General features: G+C 55.4%; 2 protein-coding genes across 9 annotated transcripts in view; one reads left to right on the top strand and one right to left on the bottom strand.

The window, feature by feature from the left end:
- The window catches only part of CUL9 (cullin 9), a 40529-nt gene extending 32968 nt beyond the window's left edge, over window positions 1-7561 (top strand). For 4 of the 8 annotated variants that reach the window (XM_017345139.3, XM_051854721.2, XM_070074081.1 and 1 more), the window contains exons 32-41: window positions 3903-4043; window positions 4185-4349; window positions 4555-4718; window positions 4975-5068; window positions 5518-5592; window positions 5670-5780; window positions 5917-6034; window positions 6349-6482; window positions 7046-7119; window positions 7198-7561. In XM_017345139.3, the coding sequence (XP_017200628.3) occupies window positions 3903-4043; window positions 4185-4349; window positions 4555-4718; window positions 4975-5068; window positions 5518-5592; window positions 5670-5780; window positions 5917-6034; window positions 6349-6482; window positions 7046-7119; window positions 7198-7399 (1278 nt within the window). In that variant the 3' untranslated portion in view covers window positions 7400-7561. Of the gene's footprint in view, window positions 1-1714; window positions 1858-3902; window positions 4079-4184; window positions 4350-4554; window positions 4719-4974; window positions 5069-5517; window positions 5593-5669; window positions 5781-5916; window positions 6035-6265; window positions 6483-7045; window positions 7120-7197 lie in introns of those variants that run through there. The other 4 variants (XM_051854723.2, XM_051854722.2, XM_051854724.2 and 1 more) reach the window with 4 other exon arrangements.
- A 429-nt stretch (window positions 7562-7990) lies between these two features.
- Window positions 7991-10889, bottom strand: DNPH1 (2'-deoxynucleoside 5'-phosphate N-hydrolase 1). Its single transcript, XM_002714688.5, has 4 exons — window positions 10655-10889; window positions 8562-8630; window positions 8309-8419; window positions 7991-8160 (listed from the first exon to the last, which is right to left on the bottom strand). The coding sequence occupies exons 1-4, from the start codon at window positions 10848-10850 to the stop codon at window positions 8027-8029; spliced, it is 510 nt and encodes a 169-aa protein (XP_002714734.1). The 5' UTR covers window positions 10851-10889; the 3' UTR covers window positions 7991-8026.
- Between the last annotated feature and the right edge of the window lie 6942 nt (window positions 10890-17831).

Below are 17831 nucleotides of genomic sequence, written 5' to 3'. Positions count from 1 at the left end.
AGTCTCCCTCTTTCTGTAAGTCTGCCTTTGACCTAAATAAATATTATTTAAAAGATTTATTTATTTATTTTTATTTAAAAGGCAGAGTTAGGCAGTGGGGGAGAGAGAGAGAGCACTTCCATCCACTGGTTCACTCCCCAAATGGCTGTAATGGCTGGATCTGGGCTAATCAGAAGCCAGGAACCAGGAGCTTCCTCCGGGTCTCCCACATGGGTTCAGGGGCCCAAGCACTTGGGCCATCTTCCACTGCTTTCCCAGGCTCATTCGCAGGGAGTTGAGTTGGAAGTAGAGCAGGCAGGACTAAAACCAGTGCGCATATGGGATACTGGCACTGCAGATGGTGGCTTAACCCACTACGCCACAGCACCAGCCCCTTGATATACATAAATCTTTCAGAGAAAATAATGGAGGTCCTGATAGTCAGACTGTACCCCAGACCAATTAAATCATAGTCCGCAGCTGAAACCCAGGCTTCTGGGATTTTAAAAACTCCTCAGGTGATTGCAAAATCAACAAAATATGATATATGTCTAAAATTATGTTAAGGCACTTTGTAAATGAGAAAGTCGTATTAAACTCCTGACCTTTTCAGCATCCGAGAACACTTTCACTGCTTTTATCCTAGACTCTCATTTAATACAAAAATAGAAAGAAATGACATAGGCCAGGAGATATGGAAGGCAGAGGGAATTGTAGGAAGCTGGGCTTGTGGCCATGAAGTAGACCCAGAAGTTGTAGATGAGGGATGAGTTGTCTTCAGAGGTAGGGAGAGGGGCTGGGATGCAGAGAGGCCACACTACAGAGTCTGCCATTCCAGCCTCTCAGCTTTTTAGGACTGGTGCCCCAACCCATCACCAGCTTAACCGGAGGTGCACCCGCGGTGTCGTGGTTCTAGCTGCCTCTCCCCACAGCACCTTCCCAGCGGTGGGCGTCTGAGGCACGTGAACCTGCCTGTGTGTGTGTGTGTGTGCGTGCGTGTGTGAAATCCTGTTCTCACCTTTGGCTCTGCTTCTAGTTACTCCCACTTAACTGCCATGCTCCTTTCTTCCAAGGTTCTTAATTATTTCCTTTACACTTTGACTTTTCATTCAACTAATATTTGTCATGGACCTGCTATGAGCACTGTACTGGATGCTATTTGAGGGACTGAAAAAATCCAAGCACGGAATGACCTGGGAGCCACTAATAGTGGCAGCTGATATTTCCAGGGGGCTCACTGTGGAATGGGCATTGTGGCGTCTACGTGCATTATTTTCCTAATTCTCCTAATAGTGCTGTGAGCTCAGTGTTTTTATCATCCCCATTTTACAGATGACAGATAGAGAAACTTGCAGGGGAAGTAGTTTGCTCAAGGTCAGGATTTGGATTTTGGCAGCCTCACCTCACCTCAGCCCCACCCCATATGCTTTGACGACAAGGGCAGGGAAGAAGACACGATTGGGTGACATCATAGGAAGTAGCTCAGGTTGGAAGAGGGGATGATGGGCTTGTCCCTTCCATTGGGGAGGTCAGGGAAGGCCTGTCTGGGGAGGTGGCTAGGGGAGAGGGGTGCAGAGGAGTCGAGTTTGGTGCCTAACGCTAGTGCCGGGAAGGGAGTAGGTACAGGAGGTGAAAGGGGCCAGGTTGGTTGAATTTCTTTTTAAAGATTTATTTATTTTTATTTGAAAGGCAGAGTTACAGAGAAAGGTCTTCCATCTGCTGCTTCACTCCCCAGATGGCTGCAATGGCTGGAGCTGCACCGATCTGAAGCCAGGAGCCAGGAGCTTCTTCCAGGTTTCCCATGTGGGCACAGGGGCCCAAGGACTTGGGTCATCTTTCACTGCTTTCCCAGGCCATAATAGAGAGCTGGATTGGAAGTGAAGCAGCTGGGACTGGAATCGGTGCCCTTGTGGGATGCCGGCACTGCAGGCGGTGGCTTTACCCACTATGCACAGCACCGTGGATTTTACTTTATTAGAAGCCATGGTGAGTTTTAAGCAGGGGAATGATAGGGTCTCATTTACATTTTTTGAAAAAGATGACTTTGGCTGTTGTGTGTAGAAAAAGTTTGGGGGGAACAAGAATAGAAGCAGACTGTGGTATGAACTAGGGCAGTGGTGACAAGGGAGGTGAAGATACACTCAGAGGTAGAGCTAACAGGGCCTGCCCTGTGGCATAGCACGTTAAAGCCCTGGCCTGCAGCGCCGGGATCCCATCTGGGCACCAATTTGAGTCTCAGCTGCTCCACTTCCGATCCGGCTCCCTGCTAACGTGCCTAGAAAAGCAGCAGAGGATGTCTCAAGTCTTTGGGCCCCTGCACCTGTGTGGGAGACCGGAAGAAGCTCCAGGTTCCTGGCTTCAGATTGGCTCAGCTCTGGTCGTTGCGGCCAATTGGGGAGTGAACCAGTAGATGGAAGACCTTTCTCTCTCTCTCTCTCTCTCTCTCTCTGTAACTCTACTTTTCAAATGAATAAAATAAATCTTTAAAAAAATATGAAATTTAAAAATTGAAAAAAAAAAAAAAAAGAGGCAGAGCTGACAAGTTGTGGTGGGTTAGCTGTGGGGGCTCCAGACCAGAAAGCTGAGGATGAGTCCTGTGTTTTTGACCTGAGCTGCTGGGGGGATGGAATGTGTCCTTTTTCACAGAGTTGGAAATACTGAGACTACTGGATCGGCAGTGGAGAGCCAAGTGGAGTTTAAGCTGCTTGTTGGACACCTGTATGGGACTCACAGGGAGGCAGTGGTTTTTTGAATTTGGGATGAGGTGGAGAGGCCTGGCTGGCATCACTTAGGGAAAGAGAAGCAGGCGCAGGCACTGATTCTGGGACACCTCACCCTGTAAAGACGTAGACAGGGAGGCTGAAAATGTGAACGAGGGAAACAAGCTCCTTGCACAAGTCACAGCCAAAGAGGAGCCTGTGAATAAGTCACAGATGGGGCCACAGGCAGCAGTGCAGAGCTGGGCTGTCCGGGCTGGGGGCATTTGGAGAAGTATGAGTCTACAGAGGGCAGGCGGCAGCCCTGCGTTCCACCTGGCCTGGACAGGCAACAGCGGAAGCCAGGAGCAGCCACCAGCAGCAGGAGGGGCTCCTAGGGGAGGGGGGTAGCTGAGTTACCTGGATTCCGTCCGTCAGCGCCGTGAGGGCCTCTGCAGCACCTGGATTTTGCATTCACCTCCCCAGTTTGTGTTGCTCTCGGCTGGCTTGGGTACTTTCCCAAAGCATCTGTCTGCAGCTCCTGGTCTGTGCGGCCTCCTGGGGGCATGGCCCAGCCTTTTGGAGAGCTCAGCCACGGTATTTTAGGAGGCTCAGGCTGCTGACCCGGCATACCCCAAATGGCCTGCTGGGGGAGAGATGGGAGAGGAGGGCCATTTGTCAGGACAGGCTCTTGCAGCAGCACAGGGGTAATGGCCTGATTTGGGGTGGGGCAGAGATGGGGGAGCGGCAGAGCGTTAAGAACACGTGGAGGTTTTGATGCTGGTGACACGGTGGTGAGTCTGGTTTGTGGGGAGCTGGGTCTGTGCAGATGGGAGCCTCAGGGCAGAGACGCTGGGGAAGAGCCGGCTGTGGGGAGAGGCCAGCACCACGCCCTCAGGCCTCCTTGCTCTCTGACCGCTCTGCTGCTCCCACAACTTTTGTAGAACTTGAAACCTTGTTCTTCTTGAGTCTCCCGCCATGGCCATCCCAACAGTAATTATAATTAGGCTCACACCACAGCCTACACACCCTCAAAGGCAAACCCATGGAAACTGGAAGGTTTGGAGTCAGTTCTGAGGTTGATCTAGAAGCAGGCCTGTCTCTGGCCTTCCGCATGGCCTGGGAGGAGGCAGGGAGGAGTGGGGGTGCTAGGTCAGCGACCAGGACCCCCGCTGCTGTGCTGCTCCCACGCTGTCTCCTAAACACCTCCCCCTGCCTCCCACCCAGTCCTGCTGGAGTGAGTATCTGACGACTCGGATCGAGCAGAACCTCGTGCTGAATTGCACCTGCCCCATTGCTGACTGCCCTGCCCAGCCCACTGGAGCCTTCATTCGTGCCATTGTCTCCACGCCGGAAGTCATCTCCAAGGTATCCCCTCTCATCTGAGAGGCTCCAATGCAGAGGCAAGGGGACAGGCCTCAGGGAATGGCTGAGCTGCAGGGGCTGGGGTCTGGAGGTGTGTCATCTCGGGGGTGGCAGCCTCACCTCGTGGTACTTCTGGCCCCACAGTACGAGAAGGCACTCCTGCGTGGCTACGTGGAGAGCTGCTCCAACTTGACCTGGTGCACCAACCCCCAGGGCTGTGACCGCATCCTGTGCCGCCAGGGCCTGGGCTGTGGGACCACCTGCTCCAAGTGCGGCTGGGCCTCCTGCTTCAACTGTAGCTTCCCTGAGGTGGGCGCCCCTAGACCCTACCCTGAGCAAGAGTCATACTCCTTCCCTGCTCCGTGCTGCTGCTGTCCCACCCCTGCCCCTCGCTGTTCCCCTTCCTCCCTCCAGATGTGACCTGTGTATCTGCTCGCTCCCTCTCTACCTGTACCCCAGCAGTGCCGCCCTCAGAAGGGCTCGGCCGTGTCCTCACCACCCCCTCCCGCTCTAGGCACACTATCCTGCCAGCTGTGGCCACATGTCTCAGTGGGTCGACGATGGCGGCTACTATGATGGCATGAGCACAGAGGCCCAGAGCAAGCACCTGGCGAAGCTCATCTCCAAGCGCTGTCCCAGCTGCCAGGCTCCCATCGAGAAGAATGAAGGGTGCCTGCAGTAAGAAGGGGGGGCTGCATGGGCGGGGGTGGGAGGCCTGGCAGGGAGCAGGGGCAGAGGGGTTGTCACAAGCTCAGCAAAGGAGGCACTTCCCACCCCTCACCTGGCCCGCACCACAGTGACTGAGGAAGGATTCAAAACTCAGCAGGGCTTGGAAAAGACAGCAGGCTGTGGAGCAGGGGCAGAGGCCCAAGGCCCAGGGCCCCGGGCCCCGTCGGTAGTGGTGCCCCTCCTGACCGGCCAGCTTCCTCCACAGCATGACCTGTGCCAAATGCAACCATGGATTCTGCTGGCGTTGCCTCAAGGCCTGGAAGCCAACTCACAAAGACTATTACAACTGCTCTGCCATGGTAAGGGGCTGCACTCCGGAGGAGAGAGGGCTCGTTCCAGGGTTGCAGAACAGCAGTTGGGGCCAAGGTTCAGTGGAGGGGGAGGCCAGGGCCACGTGGACCTGCCAGGTGCTGGGAATTCCGTACTGAGAGCTCTGCCTGCAGGTGCCTTCCACTCCCACAGAGGTCGCCACAGAAAGGCTGGGGGTGGCACCCGGGCAGTGTGGGGCAGAACAAGGAGTCTAGCGTCAGAGCCTGGTTTGCTTGTGAATAGCTTCGGGCTGATCAGTTCACTTCTTTGAGCCCCAACATCCTCACCTGTAAAGGGGTTCATAATACGACACTTAGGAGTTTTAAGTGAAAACAGTCTGAGTGACATGTGGGAAGGCCTCCATGAGCGGTGGCTGATCTGAGTAACTCCCTGCTGGCCAATGAAGCACTCAGTCACCCTGTCCACCTGGCCTTCCCAGGTGAGCAAAGCAGCCCGTCAGGAGAAGCGGTTTCAGGACTACAACGAGCGGTGCACTTTCCATCACCAGGCCCGGGTGAGCAGGGAGGAAGTGGCTGGTGCGCGGGGGAGGGGCCGGCACGGCGCTGGCACTGAACGCCTTCCTCTGCACAGGAGTTTGCAGTGAACCTGCGGAACCAGGTGTCTGCCATCCACGAGGTGCCCCCGCCCAGATCCTTCACCTTCCTCCACGATGCCTGCCGGGGGCTTGAGCAGGCACGAAAGGTGGTTGTAGGGGCTGGGGGGGAGCATTAGTTAGGGAGGTGCCAAGGGGGTCTGGGGGGCTTGGCTGCTTTCCTCCAGCTGGCCTGGTTGGAGGAGATGGGGAGGAGGCAGGGAGAGCTGACTGGGGCTCCCCTAGGTGCTGGCCTACGCCTGCGTGTACAGTTTCTACAGCCAGGACACGGAGTACATGGACGTGGTGGAGCAGCAGACTGAGAACCTGGAGCTGCACACCAACGCCCTGCAGATCCTCCTGGGTGAGCGGGTCCCCACCCAGGCATCCTCGCTGTGCCGCCTCTTCCCATGGTGCCAAGCGGCCCACCCCAGCCCGCACCCCCCCCCACCTGCTGCATAGCCTTCTCACCCCCAGCCATTGACGCTCAGGTCTATAGTTGATGTGGTAAAGGGCTGGGGCACACGTGCTCACCCCACGTGTCGTGGGGTCCTGCTCCACGGGCGTGAGTGTCTAGAGCCCTCCTGCCACTCAGCAGGTGCCCAGTAGGTGTTTGTTGAAGGAAAGCATGGGTGAGAGTGAGAGAAGGGAGGGAGCCCCCTGCCTGCCCCCCTGCAGAGGAGACCCTGCTGCGGTGCCAAGACCTGGCCTCCTCCCTGCGCCTCCTGCGGGCCGAGTGCCTCAGCACGGGCATGGAGCTGCTGCGGCGCATCCAGGAGAGGCTGCTGGCCATCCTGCAGCACTCCGCCCAGGTATGCCCGCCCGCCCCCCACCTCTGCCCTGCACAGCCCTGGCCCAGGCCAGTCCGCGACTAGCAAGTGGCTGCTGGGGGACCTGGGTTCATGTCTCAGCTGGATGCTGCCAGGTCCCGGCCCTCCCTGTCCTGGGCTTTCTCACAAATAAAGGGGCTGGGGCAGGAACCCGTCAGAATCACTCAGGCTGCTTGCAGGCTGCACCTCCTGTGTGTGCACTCACAGTCCCAGGAGGGGTGAGGTTGTGGTTACTGATGGGAGGGGCCAACGGGATCGTTTCCAGCCCTGACTCACTGATGTGGGGTCCAAACTGTGACTCCTGCCTTAGGCTACTTACTACAGCAAGATGTAGACATGCTACAGGCCCCTGGGCATGGGCCGGCACGCGCACAGCCGTGTCCTTATCCCTGGACACCGCCGTGATTTAAATTATGCAAGGGGGTGGCCTGGGAGGTGAGCAGAGGGGAGAGCATTGTGAGCAGGAGCCCAGCCCTCGGGAAACAGCAGTTGAAGGAATGACAGGCACAGAGGCCTGGCTGCCCACACCTGCGACTCCTTGGCAGGATTTCCAGGTTGGCCTCCAGAGTCCATCAGGAGAGGCCCGGGAGGCTAAAGGATCCAACGTGCCCAGCAACCCGTGAGTAGGGCGCCAGGCCAGCGATGGGTGGCGGGTGATGCCAGGCTTCCCTGGGCCTGAGTGTGCTGGCTTGCCCAGGCCCCAGGGCTCCTTGGGGCTGCAGGGGGAAGAGGAGGATGAGGAGGAAGATGAGGAGGACGACGTGCCCGAGTGGCAGCAGGACGAGTTTGACGAGGAACTGGACAATGACAGCTTCTCCTATGACGAGGAGTCTGAGAACCTGGACCGAGACACTTTCTTCTTTGGTGATGAAGAAGATGATGATGAGGCCTATGACTGAGGGGGCGGGACGCAGGAAACACCTGGAGCCGCCCCAGCGTCACCAGGCTGAGGGGACAAGTTCACCCGGTCCCGGTGTCGTGGGGGAGGGAGTCCCAGTGTTGGCAGCATCTTCTTCTGTAGCTGGAATAAACTTCTCCCTACACCCTGGAGGCTGGCTGGACACCCCCGCCTCACCTCCTTCCTCTCCTTAGACTCCCAGACACTTCTCCGCACAGAAGGCCCAGAGCAGATCCCACACTGATACAGGGAAGTGAAGGTTTGTGGGGTGCAGGGCCAGGTACAGGCCCGGCCCAGCTCCAGAGGGGGCAGCAAGGAGAGCTGCAGGCCCCACACCGGCTTCCTCCTCGCTCTTTCAGTGTTCCGGGGCGGGCGGGCGGGGCGGGGCAGGGCAGGGCTGGGTAGGGCTGGGTTTGAGGGCATCAGGAGGGGTCTTCTTCCTGGGGTCTGCAGACCTCTTACGGGACTTTGCATCAGCCAGTTAAGTGGGGTGGGCCTGTCCGCCCCCCCCCCCCCCCATGCAGGTGTAAAGTTAGAATGTCAGCCCTGTTTTCAGCTGCTTGGGGCTAAGAGGAATGGGAGGAGAGCAGCGTCTGGGAGCAGGAGACTTTAATCAGGCGCCATTAAGTCAGGTGGCTGGGTCAGCGGCGGCAGCTGCCTGCTCGAAGTACCGGTCCAGTACGGCTTCCAGCTCTCCCTCTTCGTAGTCCCACACCTGGAACTGCGAGCCGTCGGCTGCTCCGCGGATCATGGCTGAAAGCACTGGAAGGGGAGGAGGAGCTGGAGCTGCCTTCCCTCCCCGGCCCCACTGGGGGCCCGCCGCGCACTCAGCCCTCGGAAGAAGGAGCCGAGGGCCGGGGCCCCAGAAAGCCTGAGTGGTGGGGCGGCCATCCAGGCTTCCGATGCTCACCTCGGCCTGACTGTGGGCGGAACAGGCACAGGATTCGCTTATTGAGGGCCACAGCCCGGCCCAGCTCGTAGCCTACGCCCAAGGATGGCTGTGTCACTTCTGCCACCACCACTGGGAAGAAAGATGAGACCAAGGCTCAATGTGTGGGCACCTGGGGCTTGTGGGAAAGAGGATGGGGCTGTGGTGAGGAGGGAGCCTAGGAGCCTTTCTAGGGGTCAAGGCCAGAGGAGTTGGCATGGAGGGAGCAACTCACCGTCTGCCTGCTGCAGCCAGGCCAAGTCCCGCTCGTGGATGAGCCTGTCGCCCCCAGCAGCCTCTTCCCCTGTGGCAAGGGAAAGCTGGTCAGGGGCCCGCCCCACCCCGGTTCTCCGGGCTCAGCAACCCTCCTGTGCTCTGCTCAGGGAGGGAGGAGGCTTCCGCTAAGTGACCTCCAAGGACCTGGGCAGCCCAAGATCGCGGCAAGAGCAGTGAGAAATGGTGGCCAGGAGGCACAGTCAGCCTGGCACACGGTGGGATGTGGGTGCACAGCAAGGACCAGCTCACTCCAGGGCGATTAGGAAGAGCGCGGGGCCACTTGACCAAAGGTAGGGGGGCATGCTGGGGTCAGTGCATGGGGTCGCAGCCTCCAGCTTGATGGAATGTTCTCCAGGACACTGAGGCACCCAGCTCCCTGCATCAGAGCAGAGCGACTGCAGAGCTAGTTACGAAGACAGATTTGGGGGCCTGCGCTGTGGTGTAGTGGGTTATTGCCCTGGCCGAAGCGCCGGCATCCCATATGGGCACTTCTGATCCAGCTCTCTGCTATGGCCTGGGAAAGCAGTAGAAGATGCCCCAAGTCCTTGGGCCCCTGCACCCACATGGAAGACCCGGAAGAAGCTCCTGGCTCCTGGCTTCAGATCAGCTCAACTCCTGCCATTGCGGCCAATTGGGGAGTGAACCAGTGGATGGAAGACCTCTCTCTCTGTAACTCTGACTTTCAAATAAATAAATAAATCTTAAAAAAATAGATTTGAAGGCCTTAATCCAGATTATCAGAATCTGCATTTTAAACAAGTTTCCTCAGATGATATATTTCTTTTTAAAGGCAGAGAGAGAGCTTTGATCTACTGGTTCATTCCTCAAATGGCTGAAATGGGCCAGCGCCATGGCTCAGCAGGTTAAGCCACTGCCTGCAGTGCTGGCATCCCATAAGAGTGCTGGTTTGCATCCCAGCTTCTCCACTTCCAATCCAGCATTCCTGCTAATGTGCCTGGGAAGGTAGCAGAGGATGGCCCAAGTGCTCGGGTCCCTACACCCACAGAGACCTGGATGAAGCTCCTGGGCCTTGGCCTGCCCAGCCTTGGCTGTTGCTGCCATTTGGGGATTGAACCAGTGGATGGAAGATCTCTCCCCCCACCCCTGTAATCTATTGAAAAATAAGAAAACAAACCATAACTGAAACAGCCAGGAGCCAGAGCTCCATTTAGGTCTCCCACGTGGGTGGCAGGGGCCCAAGTACTTGGGCCATCTGCTGCTGCTGTCCCAGGCCATTAGCAGGGAGCTGGATGGGAAGTGGAGCAGTTGGACTCAATCCAAAACTCACAGGATATGCCACTGTTGTGGGCGGTAGCCTAGCCCCCTGTGCCACAACCCAAGCCCCTCAAATGGCACCTGAGTTGCGCACACTCAGTTCCAACCTGACAGGCAGGGGTGCATCTACTGCAAACTAGAGACCCTTAGGCTTCAAAGTTCTGCCCCTCCCCGACCCCCCTGGGCAATTCTGTGGTTTTTGTCTTTTTAACAAAGTCACCCAGAATTGCATTAGGTCCCACAAATCGTGCACACACTCTTGGTAGGGCAACACAGGAACCACTTAAGGTTTTCTGAGAGGAGGTACAAGAGTCCTAGGCACAACTGTCACAACAGAAGGGTCGGGGAGAGACCAACGAATCCAAGCCAAACTTTACAGAGACGCAGCAGCCGGGAGCAGAATACAGGAGCCGCCTGAGCAGAGCTCGTGAGAGTGCTGGTGGCCAGAAGCGGGCTGCCAGGTCAGAGAAGGCTGACGTCTTCACAGAAAGGCTCAGCTCCGCGCGGGGTGACGTGGGAACCGAGCGCCAGGTAGACGCTGCCCGCGCCTCCGTCCTTCTGCTCCTCCCCGCTGACGCCCCGGCAGGGGCTGCAGAGTTCGCTAAGATGGCAGCGAGGGAGGGCCTGAAGAGCTGAATGCTGAGTTTGGGCAGGGGCGCTGGAGAGAGCACCCGGGCAGGAGGGCGGGCTCCGGGCCGTGGGCGTGCACCGGTCCCAGGGAGAACCGGAACCGAACCCGACCCGACCCTCCCCGCCGCCCGCGCCCCGCGGCCTCACCGCGCGCGCCCAGTTCGGCGGCCGCCACGTGCTCGGTGAGCACCACCCCGAAGCGCCGCAGCCGCGACACGATCCGCCCGTACAGCGCGCGGTCGTCGCGCCCGCCGCGGATGCTCCCGCAGAAGTACAGGGCTCGGCGCCCCGGCTCGCCCGGCCCCACGGGTTCCCCGCGCTCCCGCGTCCCGGCCGCCGCCATCGCCGCCGCCGCCGCCAGCCTCCGCGCGCCAGGGGGCGCCAGCCGCGGCCACGTGACCCGGCCCGGCTCGGGAGCGCCCCTCCCCGGGAAACGGGGACGGCGAGCTGGGGGAGGCCAGGCGGGAACCGACCCCTCCCAGACCTGGCTCGCGGGTGACTCGCCCAGGCGGGACTCGGGGTCTGCCCCCGCCCCCCTTAGGTGAGGACCAAAACCCTGGACCTACTCTGGCCGCTTGCACTTCTCTTGCACCCCGTATCTGCTCCGTCGCTTCGCCTTTCTAGATTATTTCCCTAATCGCACGCGCACTGCCAGGATCCTGGGCCAAGCCTCCCGCCGGGCAGTCCGAGGGAGCCGTGGTCCAGTTGTGGCATCCCGGCCCTGCGCTCCGAGCCCACCCCCGCGGCCCGTCAGGATCTGCTCCCCCCACTGCACTTTCCTTTCTGCAGACTTCGCTCAACCGTGCTGGCCATGCCCTGGCCCCTTGGTCGCCCAGGTGGCCTCCCGCTCCCTCCTCTCCTTCCTGTCAGCCCCCTCCCACATACCCTCCCACCACCACCCAGCCCTGCCCTTGCTTCTCCCCTTCTCACATCCATCCCATAGAATTTGCTAATGGTGTTGTGTCCTTTTACAAGGAGTAGAATGCAGTTTCCCAGGGGAGTAGAGATTGCTGCTATTTGTGTTCGCTGCTGTATTTCCAGCTTCTAGGACTGTGCCTGCCGCATTGGAAACCTCTGTCAGCTATTGGTTGGCTGAATGAGTGGACTTCCAGCACTTTGTAACCTGCTGGGCCCTCTGCTAAGTCGGTGGATAGAAGCACTCTCTCCCTGGTGGTCAAGCTGACTGCCCCCATCTTAGCGACAGTCACACAGGGGTGTGGCCAAAAATCCAGAGTGGAACAAGAGGCTGTGCGCTGGAGAGAAGGTCACGAGAGCCCAGGCCCACGCCCCAGTGGCGGCTGCATCAGGGGGGTCCCCTGCGTCCTTCTGGAAGGAACTGTGAGAACACGGTGTGGGCTCACAGGAAAGCGTAGCAGTTTTATTTAGGGCTGTCTCAAGGCGCAGATTCCAGGCTAGTCCCGCCCGCTGCTGGGCCCTGGACCAGGGAGGCAAACCTGAGCACAGGGCTGTGCCCTGGTGCTGCCCCCTCCCAGGTGGGCACTCACACCCAGGCTCTTGCTGCCACTGGACTGGCTTGGTGAGCAGCCTCCTCCCCCAAGCTTCCAGTCCTCTCTCCCGGCTCTAGGCGCAGAACACACTTGCCCACACACACACATGCATGTCTCAGCACGATGTACATATCAAGGTCCGGTCCCCATTGTCAGCTGGAGAAGAGGCAGGACCAGCCACAGCCCGGCCCCCAGACCACCCAGCTCCCTGCTGAGGGCCTGCTGTTGGGGCTGGGGGCAGGGCTGGGGGTGGGGGGAGAAGTACCCCTCCAGGTGGCTGGAAGGAAAATGGCGTCCTCCTTGGGTTACAAACAAGCTCTGTGACCTTGATGATCCCTTAGTCCCTCCAAGCCTCAGTCTGCCCGTTGTTCAGCAGCAAGGATGGTCACCTGGTCTGCGTGTGCCACGCACAGGGAAGCTTGTCACAAGACATGAAGCGCTCGGAGAATTGTCAGGGCAGTCAAACTCCTCCATGTGCCTCTACTGTGGTAGACAGGTGTCACCACCCACAGAAAGCCAGCAGCAAGAAGGAGCCCTCATGGGAACTGCGGGCTCCTGGAGGCCACGATGTCCTGTGGATGAGTGATGCACCACCTGAGGGGGGATACTGCACGTGGCGGGGGGGGGATAGGGCGGACGTTAAAACTGCTCCAAAACGATAGGCTGGGGGCCGGCGCGGTGGTCCAGCAGCTGAAGCGGAATCCCGGCTGCTCTGCTTCTGATGCAGCTCCCTAGTACTGCTTCTGGGAAAACAGCGGAGGATGGCCCAAGTGCTTGGGTCACTGCCACTTACATGGGAGACCCAGATGGAGCTCCTGGCTCCGGCCTGGCCCAGACTTGGCTGTTGTAGCCATTTGGGGAGTGAACAGTGGATGGAAGGTCTCTCTCTCTCTCTCTCTCTCTCTGTCTTTTTGTCACTTTACCTTTTGAATAAAGAAATAAATCTTGGACCAGTGTTGTGGTACAGTGAGTTAAAGCCACAGCCTGCAGTGCTGGCATCCCATGTGGACACCAGTTTGAGTCTTGGCTATTCCGCTTCCAATCTAGCCCCCCACTGATGTACCTGGGAAGGCAGTGGAAGATGGCCCAGGTGCTTGGGCCCCTGCACCCATGTGGGAGACCTGGAGGAGGCTCTTGGCTTCAGCCTGACCCAGCCCAGTCAGTTTGGCCATTTGGGGAGTAGGCCAGTGGATGCAAAATTTATTCCCTCTCACTCTCTCTCGTTGTAACTCTGCCTTTCAAATGCACAAATAAATCTTTTTTTAAAAGGGAATCTTTAAAAATTTTCTTACAAAAACAAAGTTATACAAAGGTAAGTTATTGCTTGATTCAACCACAACAAACTTTTTTTTTTTTAATTCCAGAGGCAGGGAGAGAGCACGTATGTCCCATTTGCAGGCTCACTCCCCAAACACCTGGAATGGCCAGCGCTGCTCTGCGCTGGGGCCAGGGGCAGGGGCTCCGTCCAGGTCTCCCTCGTGGGGGGCAGGGACCCAGCTATCTAAGCCTTCACTGCTGCCGCCCCATGTCTGCACTTGCAGGAAGCTGGAACCAGAGCCAGGCCGGGTATCAGCCCAGGCACCCTCATGTGGGATGTGGAGTCTTAATTTAAAGGCCAAATGTCCACTCTCCAAAATTGTCTTCATTCTGGAAAATGTCAGACTTGTACCCGAACAGAGAACTGTATGATCCCATCTGAGTGAGAGATTTAGAAAAGAGGCGGAAAGCAGGTTGGAGACCGCGGAGGGCTAGGACGGGGCGGGAGCCGGGGCTCCGTGCTGAGCCCCCCGTGAACCTTTGGGGGCGATGGAAAAGCTCCAGACGAGCACCGCAGTGGTTGTCGCACAACTCTGCATTTATTTTTTAAAAAATCTTAAATTGTGCGCCTGTAGCTGGTGGAGTTTATTGGCATATAAATTATAGCTCAACAGCTTTATTGAGGTATAATTTACATACCAATAAGATATATAAAGACCTGCATAGATGGAACGTGTGTGCTTTGATGAATTTGGATCCTGTGAACACCTGTAGTGCCGTAACCACAGTTAAAGTCACAAACCAAGTCCTTCCAAAGTTTCCTTGTGTCCCTTCATTGTTTTATTTTGTTTTCATGGTGAAAACACTTGAAGTCCACTCGCTTCAATTTTGAAGTGCACAATATCGTTTTGCTAGCTAATGGCACTCTATTGCACAGCACAGCTCCAGAACTTTTTTTTTTTTTTTTTTTAAGATTTATTTTATCTATTTGAAAGGCAGGGTATAGAGAGAGGTAGAGACAGAGAGAGGTCTTCCATCTGCTGGTTCACTCCCCAAATAGCTGCAACAGCCAGAGCTGAGCCAGTCTGAAACCAGAAGCCAGGAGCTTCTTCCCGGTCTCCCACACAGGTGCAGGAGCCCAAGAACTTGAGCCATCCTCCACTGCTTTCCCAGGCACGTTAGCAGAGAGCTGGATCAGAAGTGGAGCAGCCAGGACCCATATGGTATGCCAGCACTGCAGGCTAGGGGTTTAACCCACTGTGCCACAGCCACAGCACCAGCCCCTAGAACTTTAAAAATATATATATTTATTTGTTTATTTTAAAGGTGGAGTTACAGAAAGAGGTGAGGAGGGGGGAGAAAGAGATATCTTCTATCTGCTGGTTAACCCCCAAAATGGCTGCAATGGCTGGGGCAGGCTGGAGCCAGGAACCTGGATCTCCATTAGGTCTCCCACATGGGTGGCAGGAGCCCAAGCACTTGGGCCATCTTCTGTTGCTTTCCCAGGCCATTATCAGAGAGCTGGATCAGAAGTGGAGCAGCCAGGGCTGGGACCAGAGCCCATATGGGATGCTGGTATCAGGAAGCTTAACCCGCTGCACCACAACTCCAGTTCTAGGACTGCTTATCAACATAAGCGATCCTTTCTATCAGTTACACAATCCCCCACTGCCTCCACGCTCCGGCCCCTGGCAACTACTACTGTATTTTCTGCTTCTAGGAATCTGACTGTTATAAATATCTGACATATGCTGATTTCATTTCACGCACTACTTGTGCTTCTGTGATTAGCTTATTTCATTTAGTGCAATGTCCTCCAAGTTCATCCTGTTGTACACTTCCTGCTTTCAAAATACAATGTGGGGCCAGCGCTGTGGCCAGCTCTCTGCTATGGCCTGGGGAAGCCGTGGAAGATGGTCCAAGTCCTTGGACCCCTGCACCCGTGTGGGAGACCTGGAAGAAGCTCCTGGCTCCAGGCTTCTGATCGGTACAGCTCCGGCTGTTGTGGCCATCTAAGGAGTGAACTAGTGGATGGAAGACCTCTCTCTCTGCCTCTCTGTAACACTGCCTTTCAAATAAATACATCTTAAAAAATACAATGCAAATTAGAATAATTAAAATTATATATTGAGTAATTAAAATAGTGTGGTACTGGCATAAAGACAGACCTGTGGCCCAATGGGACAGAACAGAGTCCAGAAATAAGCCTGTGCATGTGCAGCCAACTGATTTTTGACAGAGGTGCTAAGAATACGCAGTAGGGAGACCTCCCATTCATTGGTTCACTCCCCAAATGTGTTTGTTGCAAATGGTGGTGGGAAGATTGGCTAGCTGCAGGGACAATAAGGAGAATGGAGCCCTACCTTCCACCATGCCTCAGAGTCGACTCAGACTAAATGTGAGACCTGACCCCATAAAGCTCATGGAAGGAAACACAGGAGAAAGCTCCTTAACATTGGTCTTGGCAATGACTTTTGACATGACAACAAAAGCAGATACAAGTAGGATAGCATCCAACTAACAAAGCCCTGCCCAGCAAAGGAAGAAGTCAGCAGGGTGGTGGAAAACAACATGCGAAATGGGAGCAAATACTTGCAAAGCAAGCATCCGACAAGGGATTAATATCCCAAATACACAAATGACTCAACAGAAAAAAAATCAAGCAACCTGATTAATAAAAGGGCAAAGTAATCAAACAGATTTCCCAAAATGGTGATATAAAGGGCCAACAGGTATATGAAAAGATGCTCAATATCAGTATCAGAAAATGCAAATCAAAACTGCGCTGAAATACCTCCTACCTGTTATGATGGGTATTATCAAAAATGGAAAAAGTTAAGTGTTAGTAAGAATGTGGAGAAGGTGGAACCCTGTACAACATTGGTGGGAATGTAAAATCAGGTAGCAGCTATGGAAAAAGAGTACAGAGGTTCCTCTGAAAATTGAAAACAGAACTACTATATGATCCATCAACCCTACTTCTGGGGTACATCTCCAAAAGAATGGAAATTGGGATCCTGAAGAGATACCTGCATGATTCACAATAGCCAAGATATGGAAACCACCCAAATATCGACAGGTGAATAAAAGTGATGACAGAGGCTGATGCTGTGGCATAGTGGGTAAAGCCACTGCCTGCAGTGCCGACATCCCATATGGGCGCTGGTTCGAGTCCTGGTTGCTCCACTTCTGATCCAGCTCTCTGCTGTGGCCTGGGAAAGCAGTAGAAGATGGCCCGGGTCCTTGGGCCCCTGCACCTGCGTGGGAGACTCGGACTGAGTTCCAGGCTTTTAGCTTCAGCCCTAGCCCATGGCTGTTTTGGTTATTTGGGGAGTGAATCAATGGATGGAAGCTCTCTCTGTCTCTCTCTCAAATAATTAATTAAAATTCTTACAAACAAAAATAATATGAGTTTCAATAATTCTTGATTATGACCAATCTTGTTTCATCTGGACTTATACTCCTTTTCTTCATTATACTATTTTAATGCAAATCCCAGATCATGCTGTTTCATTAGTACTTTAAAATGTGTATCTAAAAGATAAGGGTTTTTTTTAAAGACTCAATATTGATATCATATTTTCATTTTTAAAAGGATTTATTGGGGGCCGGTACTGAGGCTTAGTGGGTAAAGCCACTGCCTGCAGTGCTGGCATCCCTTATGGGTGCCGGTTTGAGTCCCAGCTGCTCCTCTTCCAGGCCAGCTCTCTGCTGTAGCCCAGGAAGGCAGTGGAGGATGGCCCAAGTGCTTGGATCCCTGCACCCGCATGGGAGACCAGGAGAAGCACCTGGCTCCTGGCTTCAGATCGGTGTAGTTCCAGCTGTTGCAGCCAACTGGAGAGTGAACCAGCTGATGGACAACCTCTCTCTCTCTTTCTACCTCTGCCTCTGCCTCTCTGTAACTCTGCCTTTCAAATGAATAAATAAATCTTTTAAAAAAGAAAAGATTTATTGACTTTAAAGTCAGAGTTACAGAGAGAAGAGGAAAGACAGAGAGAGAAATCTTCCATTTGCTGGTTCACTCCCGAAACGGCCACAATGACCAGGGCTGGGCCAGGCCAAACCCAGGAGCCTGGTGCTTCATCTGGGTCTCTCACAGGGGTGCAGGGGCCCAAACGTTTGGGCCATCTTCTGCTGCTTTTCCAGACCATGGACAGGGAGCTGGATCAGAATTGGAGCAGCCAGGACAAGAGCCAGTGCCCATATGAGATGCCAGTGTCTCAGGTGGTGGCTTTACCTGCTATGCCACAGTGCTGGCCCCACAATTAAGAAGTTTAACAATGTTTTCTTAATATCACCAAATATTCCATCATTGTTCAAATTTCCTATTGTTTTGGGACTGGGTTTATCGTGCATTGTGGGACACCTGTGTCCCTGACCCTGGCTTCCTGCTAACGTAGACCGTGGGAAGCAGCAGTGGTAAACCAAGCAATGGGGTTCCTGCCAGCCAGGACTGCATTCCCTACCCTTGGCCCCAACTCCAGCCCTGCTGTACCCAGTCATTGTGGGTATTGGGGGGATGAACCAGTGCATGGGAGCTGCTCTCTCTCTCTCTGCCT

The sequence above is a fragment of the Oryctolagus cuniculus genome, chromosome 5 (genome assembly GCF_964237555.1).
Source record: "Oryctolagus cuniculus chromosome 5, mOryCun1.1, whole genome shotgun sequence".
Classification (NCBI taxonomy): Eukaryota; Metazoa; Chordata; class Mammalia; order Lagomorpha; family Leporidae; genus Oryctolagus; species Oryctolagus cuniculus.
This window is presented reverse-complemented; position numbering and strand designations above follow the sequence as displayed.

Coding starts and splice junctions, on each gene's coding strand:
- DNPH1 (XM_002714688.5), bottom strand. CDS start 10,850: ATGGCGGCGGCCGGGACGCGGGAGCGCGGGGAACCCGTGGGGCCGGGC. Junction 8,631..10,654: donor CGCCGAACTGGGCGCGCGCG/GTGAGGCCGCGG, acceptor CCCTTGCCACAG/GGGAAGAGGCTGCTGGGGGC. Junction 8,161..8,308: donor CCGCCCACAGTCAGGCCGAG/GTGAGCATCGGA, acceptor CTCCCCTTCCAG/TGCTTTCAGCCATGATCCGC.